This window comes from Crotalus tigris, unplaced genomic scaffold (genome assembly GCF_016545835.1).
Source record: "Crotalus tigris isolate CLP2741 ecotype Arizona unplaced genomic scaffold, ASM1654583v1 scf7180000017836.1595184, whole genome shotgun sequence".
NCBI classification, from domain to species: domain Eukaryota; kingdom Metazoa; phylum Chordata; class Lepidosauria; order Squamata; family Viperidae; genus Crotalus; species Crotalus tigris.
This window is the reverse complement of record NW_024096663.1, coordinates 1,372,422-1,390,503: the sequence shown is the minus strand read 5'-3', so window position 1 is coordinate 1,390,503 and position 18,082 is coordinate 1,372,422. Positions and strand designations below refer to the sequence as shown.

At 37.8% G+C, this 18,082-nt stretch overlaps 1 protein-coding gene across 6 annotated transcripts in view; it reads right to left on the bottom strand.

Moving 5' to 3' along the window:
* OSBPL8 (oxysterol binding protein like 8) overlaps positions 1-18,082 on the bottom strand; it is a 112,754-nt gene that overhangs the window by 64,754 nt on the left and 29,918 nt on the right. For all 6 annotated transcript variants that reach the window (XM_039343294.1, XM_039343295.1, XM_039343298.1 and 3 more), the window contains one exon: positions 12,057-12,188. In XM_039343294.1, coding sequence (XP_039199228.1) covers positions 12,057-12,188 — 132 coding nt within the window. The remainder of the gene's footprint in view (positions 1-12,056; positions 12,189-18,082) is intronic.

Genomic DNA, 18,082 nt, shown 5'->3' with positions numbered 1-18,082 from the left:
TCTAAAAATTCTAGCTCCACAAAAAGGCTTGATGGAAAAGGATCCATTGCTTCTTAAAACAATATTACACAAATATTAATAATGCACATTAAAATTTATGTTTTAGAAAACAAGTGCTTTATTACTAAAACAATTATTATTCAATAATAAAGTTCCTTTCTAAACTTATTTCAAATAAAAAGACATGGCTTTTACATGAAGATTTCAGACTGGAATAATTAGCCTGAAGAAAATACAGAATCTTTCAGCTTTAGGAGGGTTTTTTTTCCCCATTAAAAAGTCTGATATATTTTCAACATGAAGGTAATCACTAAAAGTTAACTATATTATTTGTTCAATAAATACAAATCAACTATATTTTAACAGAAGTGTAACTACAGCACTATATAGGTATAATTTCTGATTGAAAGTTTAAATATCTGATAATTTAACTGATTTAGATGCTGATCATCTAAATTACGTATTTAAGTGGCAAGAATGTATGGAGTAGTGAAGAGTAAAAAAAATGTAAGAATGTGGGCTGACTACAAACAACTGAAGATTTGCCCCCTTTTAATATGTGTTGGGTAGTCAATTTTGCCTACTTTTCATGCAAACCATGATATTTTCAGTGGATCAGCTGAATATACATCATCTGTATATTACTAAAATTCTCATGTCTGTATGCAACCTTTAACTGGCAAAATATTTTGTGTATCATAGGGCAACAAATTTTGAATCGAGGTACCTCAAACATGCAAACTTACAGAATGTGTTCAAAATCTGGGACCCATGAGTCCCATGGAATTGAAACTTGGCAAACTTTATAAAACATTTTATGACATAAAAATAACCATAAAGCATTTTATGACATAATGCAAAATGTCATAAAACATTTCTTGTGGTCCCTTCTGATGTTATGCTATACAGTTCAATATGGACTATTTTCAAGGTGGATACATCCCTGAATGTCTTCCTAAACTTTTATGAACTTTTGCAGTGAAGGCAGTAAATTAGAAGTTCTGCCATTGTTGAAGACATTGAGGAATCTGGTAAGGAAATGTCTCTGAAAAAATGACGCAATAAGTTTTCTAGAATTTTTAAAAACTCTGTCTTCCATAACCATTGTTTTTTTCTGCCAGAGATTTTGGACAAAGGGCAAGTTCTTAATATTCTGAGATTAGATGGTTTAAAAGAATGTGCGTGCGCACACACACACATTATCTGTATGCTCAAAAAAAAGTCAGCAAAATATCTAAAAACTTGTCCAAGGTAAAACTGAGCTACCAGATTTTTTTCTATTCAGTTATTTCATAATTCAAATAAAACTCTTGCTTTTAGTTTTTTAACTACCATAATACATAGTGTTACTTCAGTTATGAAGTTTAGAATATCACTGTTTTTCTTATATGTTGATATATTCCATTTATTAGAAATGAACAATTGTTTTAAAACAAGGAACATAATTCACATTTCCTGGCATCATGAAAATGTAGCATAATTTCAAATTACAAAGGAAGGCCAAATTCAGCCTCTTCCTTTCCTTCTATAATTGCAATATAAAAAGCATACAGGACAGTGCTAAGAATTCCCCATCAAAACTTGCTTTTATTCCTGTTTTACACTTCATTTCTTATATTATTTCTATAAACTAAACTGTTGTCAGAGGTTAAAGCACTATAAACACTAAGTGGAGCTATGGTAAATCTCACTTCTTTTGCATGTAACTTTCATACCACCAATGTTCTCAGGGATGGTCTGTAATGGGGAAAAATACTATTTGAGAAAGTTCACAAATTTCAGCTTTGCCATTATTATGATGACATACATTATAACACAAAGAGAGAACCTGTTCTTTAGAATAGGAATCCAAGGGTTGTGCTAGATGTTACAATGGAAACAATGGTTTCCCTAGTAACATTGAAGCAGGGTGGGTTAATAACTTCAGAAAAGAATCTGTGAGTAGTATTGGAGCAGTAACACTCAATATAGTCTTTATTTATTTAAATTACAACTTTGATTATCCTAGTCACTTTCATTAGTATTTCCCCAGGCAATCTGAGAAACTGAAAATTCATCTAAAAGAAAATGGAATCTATCAGAAAGTATGTAATGAATATAAGGAGAAATGGTGGCAGTGCTGGTTAAGCGCCTTGACAATGCCAGACATGTCAAACTCAAAACCTGTGGGCCAGATCTGGCCCATGGTGTGTTTAGATCTGGCCCGCAAGCAGACTAGTAGAAGGAGGTGATTGAGTAGTTACCTCCTTGCTTCTTTGAGTGTCTTATCACTGGCAGCAGTGCTAGCACAGAACAGGCAGCAGGAGCCTCTCCAATGCATGGAGCTGTGTGGCAATGGTAACTGCAGGGGCAGGTGGGCATGGCTAAAGCGCCCTCTGCCTGAGAGCAAGTGGCTGGTGAGGGAAGGAAAGAGAAAGGTCGGAAGGTGCTCAGGCCGTATGTTTCTTCAGTTCTCACCCCTCCTTGCCTTGCCACCTTTCCTTCGGCTGTGCTGCACTTTCCCATAAGTAGCCGCTCCCCTCGCAGACTCTTCCCCAAAAGACATAAGGAAACGCAAGACAGGAGGCTCGCACACGATGGCCCAGGCCAAAACTAGTTGAGAAACCTGAGCCATGTACTGCTGAAGTGCATGTGCTTCCCTTGAAGCTGCTGCTGCCCCTCCAGGGGAGAGATCTGCAGTTCAGTCTCTTTACTGCTCAGACTCTTCCGTCTCAGGTTACTGGGACCTTAAGAGTGCAGCCCCCTTATATGCCAGAAGATCTGGACTCATCCTACTGAGCTTCCAGAGTGGATACCTACAGCACTCGCCTCATGCAGCACCTGGGACTTTGAGCTTTCTGTGCAGTCTCATACTCCATATATACAACATCTGCTGTGAAGAAGATCTGTATGCCTATACTGATATTTAAACACCAAAAAGTGGCCAAACAGAAAGTGGAGTTTGAAAACAGATGCTTTAAAAAGAGGTGAGAAGCAGAGTACCTGTTTGTTGACATTGAAGATAAGGAGTGTACCTTGAGAAGCTAATGTGGCTGCACTTAAAGAATATAACATGAGACGGCACTATGAGACGAAACATCAGGACAAGTACAAAAACTTGGACATACAGCAGAAGCTAAAGAAGGTGGAAGAGTTTAAAAAGAGTCTGATGTCACGGCAGCGTATGTTCAGAAAAGCAAAATCATAAAGTGAAACTACTATGAAAGCTAGTTTTATAGTGACAGAAGAGATAGCTAAATCAGCCCGGCCATTTACAGAGGGGGAGTTTTTGAAGCGCTCATGATTAAAGTGTGCAAAGTCTTGCGTCCAGACCAAAATCAAGCATTTTTTAATGTAAGCCTAAGCAGAAATACTGTTGCTAATTGGATATGTGAGTTTGTCACTGATTTAAAAGTACAGTTGATTGAAAAGGGAAAAGATTTCATTGCGTATTCACTTGCTGTGGATGAGAATACTGACATCACTGGCACAGCACAGCTGACAATCTTCATCCATGGAGTAGATTCAGGTTTATGCATTAAAGAGGAATTTTTGGATATGAAATCAATGCATGGAACTACCACAGGGAAAGACATATTTGAAGCAGTATCTAAATGTGTAAATGACATGAAACTAGCCCTGGGACAAACCTGACAACAGATGGAACACCTTTGATGTGTGGGGAAAAAAGTGGATTAGTGGGAAGGATGTGAGAGAAGATGAAGAGCAAGAAAAGAGAGGTGTTTTTTAATGATTCAATCTGAACTTTATGAGTATGACTCTGTTTTGTGGACAATTGATTGCCCTGCCACCACGTTGTTTCTTAAGCACTTGTTTGTAAAATGAAAAAACCAATAAAACCTGTTTTTATTTAAAAAAAGAGCAAGAAAAGCACAGGTTTGCTGACAGCATATCACTGCATCATATACCAGGAAAAACTATGTGGCAAAGCCCTGAAGATGGAACATGTAATGAGCACTGTAAGACGGACAGTTAACTTTATAAGAACCGAAGGTTTAAATCACCATCAATTTAAGTCTTTTCTAGAAGAAATATATTCTGAACTTGGTGATCTCCCCTATCATACAGAGATGCGATGGCTAAGTCGAGAAAAAGTGCTCAATAGAGTTTTTGAATTGCATAAGGAAATCTGTCAGTTCATGGAAAGTAAAGGAAAAGACTCCACAATATTAGGGGATGAAAAGTGGCTGTGTAAGTTAGCTTTTCTATGAGATATAACTAAGCATCTCACTGTGCTAAACCTTCAGCTTTAGGGACGGGACCGTATGATCACGGACACGTATGATGCAGTGAAAGCCTTTCAGGTTAAGCTGCAATTGTGGGAGACTCAAATGCAGCAAAGAAACTTGAGTCACTTTCTGTTGTCAAACAATCATAAATCAAATCTCCACCACTGTGTACTCAGATGCTCATTTTGCTGATAAACTGAGCATACTTCATATGGAGTTTACACGTCACTTTGTTAACTTTAAAGCACAAAAATTCAATTTTGGACTGCTCAGTAATCCATTTGCAGTTGACGTGGACAAAGCACCTGTAAACATCCAGATGGAGCTGATAGAACTCTAATGTAACAGCACATTTAAGGCAAAGTATGATTTTGTTGAGCCCGTACAGTTCACCAGATTCATCCCTAAAACAATGCCCCAATTCCACCTATAAGCTGCTCGAATGCTCTGCATGTCTGGTAGTACATAGCTGCGCGAGCAACACTTCTGTAATGAAAGTGAACAAAAGCACACACAGAAATCTTCTCACTGATGCGTATCTCCACTCTATCCTGAGAATTTCCACAGCTTAGAACAGGGGTGTCAAACTGCCGGCCTGCGGGCCAGACACATCACGACAAAACTGCGCCCACCCCATTGCTGGCAATGGGGAAAACGTTCCAAGACGTCGTGCGATGTCATGTCTGGCTTAAAACCTTACTTCAAACATGAATGAACTTGTAGACGAGAAAAGATGCCAAGCATCTGGCTCAGACAAAATGGCATGAGAGAGAGAGAACTAAATAGCTTATGTGTTTTCTTTGTTTTAAATTTGTTTTTGCAGATTTGAAATATTTGTTCATATTTGAAATGTTAATCCTGTTTGGCCCACTTCTTAGACATAATGCACTCCTGAACTAATATGATGCATAGTTTTACATGCAACTGGCCCTTTGAGAGCAACCATAATGCTGATTCAGCCCTCAATGGAATTGAGTTTGACAGCCCTAGACTATGCCCACCAAATGTCCCCATTTCATTCTGGTTTTTCTGGTAAACATACTTAAACATACTTCAATAGCGTGATCAACAATTCAAAAGGACATGTTCAACAAATAACAAAATCAACTATCTACAAAAGGCACTGGGCTGAAGACACAGCACTAGAATAAATTACATTGAGTAATAAGTATAGAATTGTTACTTTTGTAAGCATTACTAGTATTTTATACAATCATCAAACCAAATCTTACTATGGTCATAGACTGCCATATCTGCAATCATGTAACACATGATATATCTACTGTATATAGAGTATAAATCTTCATTACTGTAATATTTCTTTAGCATGTTATGTAATAGGACTACATTGTATAATCCTCCTCACTTTACAGTCAGAAATTGTACAGCTTAGATGACTTCCAGTGAGGTGAGGAGAACCAACACCCATATTTTTTGTAGGGGCTTTATGGCTGCTTTTGGCAGTTGGATGAGAGAAGGGAAGTTATCTGAATTGAGCAATTATTCTTTTGGAACATTTAATGGTATAATGGATTAGTTTTTGATATGTAAATAAGGAGTTATTCTTTCTGGTAATGCTTAGTAGTTATTATTTTTTTTTTTTTTTGCAATGTTCAACTGTTAAGAGAGAGCTGAGAATTTAGACTAAAAAGAAAGAGGGATTATATTCTTATGTTATGTATTCTTGTTAATTTTTACTGCATCTTTGTGGATTAATAAAGAGAACTGAAGACTTAGAGATGAGTTTTTATAAAATAGAGTGAGATATGGAATGTATTTGGTTGTATTTTAAAAGACAGTGACAAGTTGCTAGGGAAATGGTACACCCACTTCTTAGGCAGCTTAGACAGACATAACAATTGATTTTTGCCTCAGGTTTTTAAAGAATGTAAAAATTGTTAAGATTAAATATTTACATTTGAAAATGTTAAAAATATAAGAATAAAGCTTTTTTACTAGAAAAGTTAAACTGTAATGAAGGAAGCAAGGTATGATAGGAATAAGCCACAAGTTAAGATGTCAAACATATTCATATGATGAAATATTCACTGAAGGGCATGGAGTAAAGCTTCTTCAGTATCAAAATCTCACTGTAATTTGAAGAGAAATGCAATTTTAAAGTTAATTTTTCTCTCTATTCTTGGTAAGATTTTTTTTTTTACCAGCAACCATGGCAACTTCAAAAATCTACATATATCATACAATTTATTTATTTATTTATTTTATAAAATCTAGTGTAGCATTTCTCTTTTTATAAATACTGTCTTTGGAAAAGCATAGGAAATGCTTTTCCAAAGCACATTCATTTTTTTTGAGTTATGCAAACATTCTACCACTGGAGGTTAGAACTGCCTCTGCCCTTTTGGCTTTCCGGAAGGGTATTAAAATTAGCTTTCCTGATTGGCCTGGTGCCCCAAGAGGGGGAGCTTGCAGCTGGAGGTAGCTGCTGGGGTAAGAAGACATCATCCCTGTCCTGTCCATCTCTAAGCTCTCTTAGTTTAGGTTTAATACAGTTTTAATTATATTTTAATCTATGTAGTTTTAATATTTTTATTATTTTTATTTGTTTTGTAACTTAAAAGCCACCCAGAGTCACCTTGTAGGGAAAATATAGTATAAAAATTTAATAAATAAAATAAATAAAAATAAATAATATAAATTTGCAGAAGTGTTCCTAAGAGGATATTCACACAAATGCAGAAGACTCTGAAAGCATTCGAAGCAGCCAAGCCTTCAGGAGGATGAGGTTGCCCAAACAATTCAATGATTGGCTTCACATGGTTTATCAGTCACAACAACACTTAAATAAAATGTTGCTCCAAATTATTTGCTGAAACCTGTTAATCTTCATTTATGCCAAAAAGTTCCAAATGAACTGGAATTAATTAGATATGATCACTTAAGCAACAAAATTTCCATTTAGTAATAATAGTAGTAAAGTTGGAAGGTCATCTAGTCCAACCCCCTGCTCAGGCAGGAAACCCTACACTATTTTGGACAAATGGCTGTCCATCTCTTCTTAAAAACTTCCAGTGTTGGAGCATTTACTGCTTCTGGAGGCAGGCTGTTCCACTGATTAATTGTTCTCACTTCAGGAAGTTTCTCCTTAGTTCTAGGTTGCTTCTCTCCTTGATTAATTTCCACCCGTTGCTTCTTGCCCTGCCTTCAGGTGCTTTGGAAAATAGCTTGATTCCCTCTTCTTTATGGCAGCCCCTGAGATATTGGAATACTGCTATCATGTCCCCCCTTGTCCTTCTCTTCGTTAAACTAGACATACCCAATTCTAGCAACCGTTCCTTATATGTTTTAGCCTCCAGTCCCCTAATCATCTTTGTTGCTCTTCTCTGTACTCTTTCTAGAGTCTCAACATCTTTTTTACATCGTGGTGACCAAAACTGAATGCAGTATTCCAAGTGTGGCCTTACCAAGGCATTGTAGAGTGGTATTAATACTTCACGTGATCTTGATTCTATCCTTTTGTTAATGCAGCCTAGCACTGTGTTGGCCTTTTTGGCAGCTGCATCACACTGCTGGCTCATATTTAGGTGATTGTCTACTAGGACTCCGAGGTCCCTCTCAAGTTACTACTATTGAGCATGGTGCCACCTATGCTGTACTTGTGCATTTGGTTTTTCTTGCCTAAATGTAGAACTTTGCTTTTTTCACCATTGAATTTCATTTTGTTAGTTAGTGCCCAGTGTTCAAGTCTGTCCAGATCCTTCTGTATCTTAAGCCTGTCTTCTGGAGTGTTGGCTATTCCTGCCAGCTTGGTGTCGTCTGTAAATTTGATGAATTCCCCATCTATCCCCTTGTCCAAATAGTTGATGAAGGTGTTGAAGAGCACTGGGCCCAGAACAGAGCCCTGGGGTACCCCACTACACACTTCCCTCTATATAGATGCAGTTCCATTGAGGACCACTCGCTGAGTACGGCCGGTCAGCCAGCTACGGATCCATCTGGTGGTGATTCTGTCTACCCCACATTTTTCTATCTTATCAAGTAGTAGATTGTGATCTGCTTTATCAAATGCCTTACTGAAGTCCAAGTAAATTATGTCCACAGCATTCCTCTGATCCACTAATTTTGTCACTTGGTCAAAGAATGCAATAAGATTTGATTGGCATGATCTATTTTTGACAAACCCATGTTGGCTTTTAGTAATGACTTTGTTTGCCTCTAGGTGTTCGTTGATTCGTTGTTTGATTATCTTTTCCAGGATCTTCCCAGGTATTGAGGTCAGGCTGATAGGTCTGTAATTTCCTGGATCCATTTTTTTTCCTTTTTTGAGGATGGGAACTACATCAGCTCTTTTCCAGTCCTCTGGTAGTTCCCCTGTGTTCCAGGATCTTTGAAAAATATAGTTCAGTGGTTCCAATATCACATCTGCCAGTTCCTTGAGAACCTTGGGGTGTAATCCATCTGGTCCTGGCGATTTGAACTCATCTAGGCTGGACAGGTGCTCACTTACCATTTTCTTGCCTATCTTAACTTGTGTTTCTATTTTGTTTTTTATGGCACTATTTTTGATAGGTTGGTCTGTTTTTTCCCTTTGTGTAAAGACAAATACAAAAAATGAGTTAAATAGTTCTGCTTTCTCCCTGTTGCTTGTCACCTTCTTGCCACTTCCACCCACTAGTGGACCAATCATTTCCTTCAATTTTTTCTTGTTTTTTACATGTTGAAAGAAGCTTTTTTGTTATTTTTGACTTTGGTCGCAAGCCTTAGTTCATTTTGAGCCTTGGCTTTCTTCACTTCATCTTTGCAGGCTCGGGCTATTTGCTGATATTCTGACTTAGTTATGTTCCCCTCTTTCCACTTTCTATACTTGTCCTTTTTATCTTTCAATTTGTCAGAGAGTTCTTTATGCAGCCATGCTGGTTTCTTTTGAGAGCTGTTGTTTTTCCTCTTTGTTGGTATTGTGCTAGACTGTACTTTTATTATCTCATTTTTCAAAATTTCCCAAGCTTCTTGAGTTGTTTTCCCCTTGAGGATTCTCATCCATTGAATCCTTCCCAAGCCCTCTCTAAGTTTATTGAAATTAGCTCTCTTGAAGTCCAAGACTCTAGTTTGGCTGTGTTCTATTGCTTGTGCTTCTATAATGTTGAATTCTAATATTGCATGATCACTTCCTCCCAGGGTTCCTATGGCTTCAACACCTTCTATCATTTCATCTCTGTTAGTGAGAATTAGATCCAAAATGGCTAATCCCCTAGTTCCCTTCTCTACTTTTTGGGAGACAAAGTTGTCTGCTAGGTTTGCCAGGAACCTGTTTGATCTTCTACTTGGTGCGGAGTTTGTCTCCCAGTTGATGTCAGGGTAGTTAAAGTCCCCCATTACTATTGTGATGTGCTTCCTATATACCTTAGTTAGCTGACTAGCAAAAAGTTCATCTATTTCCTCTGTTTGGTTGGGTGGTCTGTAGTATACACCTATGGCAATGTCATTCCCCCCCCCCTTTTATATTGACCCAAATACATTCAAGACAGTTTTTATCATTGTTGTGCTCTATTTCTGTAGAGATGTAGTTATTTCTTATATAGAGAGCAACTCCACCTCCTCTTTTATTTGGTCTGCTTCTTTTAAATAATTTAAATCCCTCTAGCTGTGTGTTCCATGTGTGGGTTTCATCCCACCATGTTTCCGTAATGGCAACAATATCGTATCTGCCCTCATTAACCTGAATTTCTAGTTCACCCTGTTTGCTGTTCATACTCTATGCATTGGTGTATAAACATTTGAGTCCTTTGTGAGTGGCCCTGTGTTTCCTTTCTACATAACCTGTGTGGTGCCTGAGTTCCCCTATTGTCTTACCACCTATTTGGTTAGTGCACTTTGTGTGGCACTCGCTATTAGAGGCTTCATTTTGCTTGATAGCAAGGTTGGTATTCTTGTCCACACACACATCTATGCTACATGCACTGATAGCCCTATAATTTTTAGATTGCCGGGGACAGGGTTGTTCCGTATCAATTAACTCCCTGTCCCCGCTGTTTAGTTTAAATTTCCCTCCAGAAAATCTGTGAATTTATAGCCGAGTAACTCAGTCCCTTTTTTTGATGGATGCAAACCATCTCTTTTGGACATCTTTTGATTGGACCAGCTACTGACATCGTGACTAATATATCCAAAGCCTTCCCCTTTACACCACTCCTTTAGCCACATATTGAATTGTGCTATGCGCTGGCCTTTTCCGTTTTGCTCCTTATACACTGGTAAAACCTCTGAGAAAGTAAGCCTACAGCCTATTCTGCTAAGTTCCTTCCCCAAGCTCTGGAAATCGTTCTGCACAGAGAGTACATCTTTTTGGGACAGATCGTTAGTGCCAAGATGTACAATAGCCTCCACATCACAGTCCTTGCTGCCATTCTTAATTATTTTAGAAATATGCTTCTTGTCCCTACTAGCAGTAGCACCTGGAAGACACCTGACCTCTTTCGAAGCCTCTGTGTCCTTTCCTAAATTTACATCCCTTATAATTGAATCACCAACCAGAAGGTAGCTTCTCTTTTTGGTTGCCTTTCTGTTCTTGCATGACTGATGTGCAATACCTGATTCACACTTCTCCCTGTCGAAATCTAGTTCTTCATCTTGGACCACAATCCCCTGCTTATTTGAGTTATCTTCACAAATACCTTTACCGGTCTCCTTAATATCCCTATTAAGGTCAGCAAGGGCACTGTAACTCTTGTGCAGGGACATAGCGAAAGCTTGGTGTTTATGGTTCACAGCTCTCACCCTGCCAGAACCCACGGTTGTCCACACTGCCCTTCTCCTGCAGGATCTTTGTGGTAAAGGGGGCTGATAGCACGGAGGCTTACTAGAGTAGAGGGGCTGAACTGGACGCCTAATTTCTGCCCGAAGAGCACGGATTACAGACCCTAGGTAAATGATCTGTCCTTGTAGGCTAGTGATTTGTTTACAGATAGGACAGTTTCCAAGTTTGAAAAGGGTACTGCGAAAGACAGCTGCAAAGCAAGTGTTGCACTGAACAACAAACAAAATATTCAGAAAACAAAATGTTCAGTATTTTTGCATATACTGAAACCAAATTTATGACTTAACGAGGCTAATTTCCTTCAGCATATAATAGACTAATTTGCCCTATACAGCAGGCTGTGAGAAGGTTTAACACATTTATATTTTTAAATCAGTTTTATATAATATAAACTTTAGATTGTGATGCATTGAAATAAGCTAAGTTTATAAATGGTTACCAGTGTGGATTCAGACAACATGATAAGTCATATTTAATCACACACAAAAGTGAATGCTTCTGAAGTCTTTCTTAAGCACATACTAGAGCAGATGAGACAAGGTTGAATTCAATAATGTATGATTTTTTGATATCTGAATTCAACTCTTATAAATAATATTTTCCTACTTTTTCCTCATTTATTGAATTTCCTATAAGCTTTAGGAGTTATGTATCTTGTGGTATCTCCTCAGAAGTAACAAATGGAATGTAATTTTGTAATAACAGTCTTAAAGGTACAACATATCTATTTCCTAGTTCAACCAATACATTGCCACCTCCCAATGAAATACATATATGAAGTACATGAAAGCCTGCTGATGACTTAATGAACTGATGTATGAAAAAGGACTTACCCACACATTCAGCATTTTCACATCTCCTTTATTACACAATTAAACCAAGAAATCTTTAACCACATTTTTTTTAAATTAGAGAAATATCTGGGCTGATTTCTGGACAAGATACAAAACATGGTTTATATAACATAAAATCAGCCCCCTTGAACTGGTCGCCATACAGCAAGTGTTATAGGATATTTTATTTGATACTGTATTCAACAAAATGGCTCTTACCATGGCCTTGGCCTAGACTGAAAGAAAGTTGGTGTAATTCTTTGGTTGGAGTAAGATACCCTTCTTTCCCGTGACGCTGGCTCATTTTTCCTGGAGTAGAAGTATGAGATTCATCACTGCTTGCTACTGCAGCTGTAAAATAAACATAAAAATGATGAGTGATATTTCACTGAATACAGTAGAAATTGTCTCCACCCTAAGGAATTTAAGTGCTAAAATGCAACACAGAAAAAGGAAGGAAATGAAAGCTGAAGTAAAAAGGCAAGTAATATGTGAATCCCTCAGATACATATTGTAAAACTGATTTGTAATAAGGCATATTGAGAAAAAAGTTTCACTGTAAACTATCAGTTTTAAAGATCATAGTTTAAGCAGGATTTGAGGATGTATAAGGGTGAATAAAGAAGTAGTAGACTGTTAAAATGGTGCTGGAGCTCCATCAGGAAATATGTAAATAGAAAGAAGGGAAAACATTGTTTTAGAAACCATAGGACATTGATTTATGTTCGACAATGGTAAAAAAAGTTACATAGAAATATTACCCACTGATATCCACTCAGAAAATTTAGAAAATTGAATGGTGGCATATCTGTGCTTTTGAATACTTAAAGTGAAAAAGTGAGATAATTTTAAATTATTTGATTGAAAAATGTTCAACATAAGGGTTACATGCTTTGTTTCTAAATTCAGCTCCTCTTCCTTCTTTTTAAATCAATGTTACAAAGGCCTGATTAACTGGACATGATATCTTTGGTCTAATATATCTGGAGGGCATGAAAGAAGCATGGGGTAACATGAATGAAGTAATTGCAAGGTGATTTCTTTTCATATTATAGTAGTAACTTTTCCTTGATCTGCAGGTCCAATTTAAATCATTACAAAAACATAGCATTTTAATATTGCTTCATATCATTATTTTCTGTTATCTTTAAAACTGAAGTTTCCTAAAACTGAATTTATGAAAATTATCAAACTGTATGTACATAATGTATAGTCAGCATGCATACTCAATAATCAACACCCCTCCCTTCTAATTACCAATTCCATACATAAAATTCCTTAAGCAATGTGTTTGAGATTCTAAACTAAAAAGCTATAAATTGTATAGATTTATCAATCCAAAATCTAATTCCCAAACACATATTTTTGAATTTTTTGAGATGTCAATCCTCTTTTTCTCTCAATACAACTGTTTGATAATTTTTCCTTCTTCTGATTTTACAGTCACAGTGCCCTCTAGAGACATTACAAAAAAATGTAAGTTTCCTAAATTCTCAATTACTAGATTGGGCTCCACAGATGGAAAATCTCACAGCTCTTGAAGCTGTCATGCCGAATATAATCCAGAAGCCCTATGTATAACAATAACTAACAAATTAAATACTAGAGTGGAAATAGTATTTTCAGAAAAAGCAACATGTTATCAGTTTATTTTGCATTGCCTTTCCTCTTTCTTTTCAATCTCATCCTCTCGTTGCAAAGTAGCGAAAGCAGAGTATGTATAATAATTTTGGGAGTCTATGAAACAAATTATTCCAGGGAGGCAATGATTAAAGAAAAGGACTAACCAGACCACATTATTCTTCATTCTTATATTGCTCTTTGTATTTCAGATATCAGAAAAATTACAAGTCTTGAAATGTCAACATTTGCACAAAACTAAAGTGTGTGTGATTTATAATATTTCTTTTTACAAATGGACAAAATAGTAGATACAGCTAAGAGTAATGCACAGTATGCTGGGAGGTAAGGCTCTGAAGTGAGTCAGTCAAGGAAGTCAGCTCTTTTAGAAATAGAAATTCCAAATCCAAAAACTCACAAGAAGGCAGTGATAAACTTATAGTCCTGTGAGGGAAATATATGGGCAAGGCTGAAGAATTTAGTCATGTTTGGGTGCCAGATGCCTCTCTACTGGGAAAGTACTTCCATGAATATACTTCTAGGTGATGCCATGATCAGAGTTCATGTAGTCTTCTACTTAAAACAGTTTAGTTAGTGACCATTCAAAGTTACAATGGCACTGAAAAAAGTGATTTATGACTGTTTTTCACATTTACAGCTGTTGCAGTATCTCCATGGTCGTGATCAAAATTCAGACACTTGACAATGGACTCATATTTATGATGATCACAGCATCCTGGGATCATGTGATCACCTTTTGTGACCTTCTGACAAGAGAAGTCAATGGGGAAGCCAGACTCATTTAACAACCGTGTCACTAACTTAATGACTGCAGTGATTCACTTAATAACAGTGGTAAGAAAGGTTGTAAAATGGGGCAAAATTCACTTAACAAATGTCTCAATAAAAGAAATGTTGGGCTCAACTGTGGTTGTAAGTTGAGCACAACCTGTACTATCAATGATGCTGCCAGGACTAAAGGAACTTTACATTTCATTTTACATATATACAGGTATGCATTTATATAGTATGCATTTGTTCATTATATTTCATTTTACAAAGATAAATATACAGGTAATCCTCAAGTAGATAATGTAATAGAACCTGCCAATTACATTCATAATCTGAGGATTCCCTCCCTGCTTTCCCCAACACATTCGTTAATTGAATGTACAGGTTGTTAAGTGAACAAGAGGTATCTTGGGTGGAAAAGAACATGGGCAGCCTAGTGCTGGAACAGGCCTCCTGCTTAGACACCCAAGACTTCCCCTGACTCACTGAAATACCCCACAATTGCTTCCCCCTTATCCTGCCCTGTCAGGTCCCCACAGGCACTGGGCATGTGGAGGCTCATTTACCTTGAGAACATCTCCAAGATCAAGTGAGTTGTCTCTTCTCCAACCTCTCTGTTGTGGTTTCTTTGCCTGCTCCTGGAGCTCCAATAGCAGAGTGATGAGACCAGAGGCAGAATGGGATGAGCATGCCCTGCTCAGCTTGGCTGACACACTGAGGCTACCTGCGCAGGACACAACATCTGTTTTGGAGCACCAGGCAGCCTCATTGAGTCTGAAGAAGTGTGACATTGCATCCCCTAAGGCTTCCAGTTTCCGTGCCAAAAGCCTTTGTCATGGAAAATGGAGGCATGCAGGGGAACTCTCTGTTGTCTGCTCCACAACCTTTTGCAAAGTAGATGGAAGATGTTGGGGACCCAATCTTGCGCTACGTCAGCCTTCATTCCTTTTGCAGAAGTTTTTGTTGCAGAGAATGGAGGCTTGACGTAGCGTGAGATCTTGGAAGCCTTCAGGAATGCAATCTTGTATTTCTTCAGATTTACCGAGGCTGCCCGGTACTCCAAAAGCAGATTGCATATTCTGTGTAGGCAGCCTTGGTAAAGTGAGGGAAAAACTATTTGATCCCCTGCTGATTTTGTACGTTTGCCCACTGACAAAGAAATGATCAGTCTATAATTTTAATGGTAGGTTTATTTTAACAGTGAGAGACAGAATAACAACAAAAAAAATCCAGAAAAATGCACTTCAAAAAAGTTATAAATTGATTTGCATTTTAATGAATGAAATAAGTATTTGATCTCTTCGCAAAACATGACTTAGTATATGATGGCAAAACCCTTGTTGGCAATTACAGAGGTCATATGTTACTTGTAGTTAGCCACCAGGTTTCTACACACATCTGGGGGGGGGGGGCGATTTTGTCTTACTCCTCTTTGCAGATCCTTTCCAAGTCATTAAGGTTTTGAGGCTGACATTTCACCTCTCTCCACAGATTTTCTATGGGATTAAGGTATGGAGATTGGCTAGGCCACTCCAGGACTTCAATGTGCTTCTTCTTGAGCCACTCTTTTGTTGCTTTGGCCATGTGTTTTGGGTCATTGCCATGCTGGAATACCCATCCATGATGCATTTTCAATGCTATGGCTGAAGAAAGGAGGTTCTCACCCAAGATTTGATGGTACATGGCTCCGTCTGTCATCCCTCTGATGCGGTGAAGTTGTCCTGTCCCCTTAACATAAAAACATCCCCAAAGCATAATGTTTCCACCTCCATGTTTGACGGTGGGGATGGTGTTCTTGGGGTCATAGGCAGCATTCCTCCTCCTCCTCCAAATACGACAAGTTGAGTTGATGCCAAAGAGCTCAATTTTGGTCTCATCTGACCACAACACTTTCACCCAGTTGTCCTCTGAATCATTCAGATGTTCATTGGCAAACTTCATACGGGCCTGTACATGTGTTTTCTTGAGCAGGGGGACCTTGTGGGTGCTGCAGGATTTCAGTTCTTCATGGCGTAATGTGTTACCAACTGTTTTGTTGGTGACTAAGGTCCAGCTGCCTTGAGATCATTGACAAGATCATCCTGTGTACTTCTGGGCTGATTCCTCACAGTTCTCATGATCATTGAAATTCCATGAAGTGAGAACTTGCATGGAGTCCCAGACCAAGGGAGATTGTCAGTTATTTTGTGTTTCTTCCATTTGCGAATAATCGCACCAACTGTTGTTACCTTCTCACCAAGCTGCTTGGCAATAGTCTTGTAGCCCATTCCAGCCTTATGTAGGTCTATAATCTTGTCCCTGACATTCTTGGACAGCTCTTTGGTCATGGTGGAGAGTTTGGAATCTGATTGATCGCTTCTATGGACAGATGTCTATACAGGTAACAAGCTGAGATTAGGAACATTTCCTTTAAGAGAGCGCTCCTAATCTCAGCTCGTTACCTGTATAAAAGACACCTGGGAGGCAGAAATCTTGCTGATTGATAGTGGATCAAATACTTAATTCACTCATTAAAATGCAAATCATTTTATAATTTTTTTGAAATGCATTTTTCTGGATGATTTTTGTTGTTATTCTGTCTCTCACTGTTAAAATAAATCTACCATTAAAATTATAGACTGATCATTTCTTTGTCAGTGGACAAATGTACAAAATCAGAGGAGATCAAATAATTTTTTCCCTCACTGTAAGTCAGCCAAGCTGAGCAGGGCGCGCTCATCCCATTCTGCTTCTGGTCTCATTACTCTGCTGATTGGAGCTCCAGAAGCAGACAAAGAAACTGCAGCAGAGAGGCAGGGGAGGAGACAGCTCACTTGATCATGGAGATCTTTGCAAGGTAAGTGAGTCTCCACAGGCCCAGTGCCTGTTAGGTCCCTATGTGGGATGTGTGTATAAATAGGCATGGGGAATGTTGCAGTGTCTCTGGGGTTGGTGATAAGGGTGAACTACTGCCGTGATGCTGCAACATTTGTAACTTTAGGATTCTGCCGTAAGTACTTTTAGGGGTGATGTCGTAACTTTGAATGGTCGCTAAGTGAACTGTTGTAACTCGAGGATTAATTGGAACCTTAAAATTAAATATGAATCAAGAAAACTTGAAACTATCAAGTAGAAATGAAGAACACTAACTGACATAGATTTTTGCTGAACATTAACTAATTCTAATGAGTATGACAGGATCATACCTGTTAGAATAATTTAAACAGTCAGCAAAAATCTATGGCAAACTGTAAGACAAGCAAACAAAATGGGAATAGAATGACTAACAAGTAATTGGAATGTTAAAGCTGAGAAATAGAAGAACCCTAAGTTACAGGAAGTGAATTAGGTAACTGCAATAATTTGGAGATACATATAAAAGAACTTTCTTTATGTATTATCTATTCATTTTCAAGCAATTTAAATGTAATCTCTATACCTGGACATCACTGGATGAGCAATGTGTCTGAACCAAACTACGGAAAACAGTTTAATTCAGTTCAATAGGATTTTCATTTTTAAAAGTAATTTTTTATGAAGCATTTTAACAATAACTAGACAACCCTACCCTGTTGGGTCATTGTTTCAGAGATATTTCCTTACCTAAACTGAGAAAGGGAATGAACGACAGTGGGTTAAAAAAAGCAGTGGGAGCAGGAGCCAGTTTCTTTTCTTGTGGGAATCTGGCAAGGAGCACTGGAAATCTCCCTTCCCTTCCTAGCAGATAACTTTATTTATTTTATTTATTTAGTGTATGACATCTATAGAAGTCATGCAATCACTGATATACAACACTAATAAAAACATTATATCTACAGACACAAGAATAGTTTTTTTAAAAGCACCAGCAAATA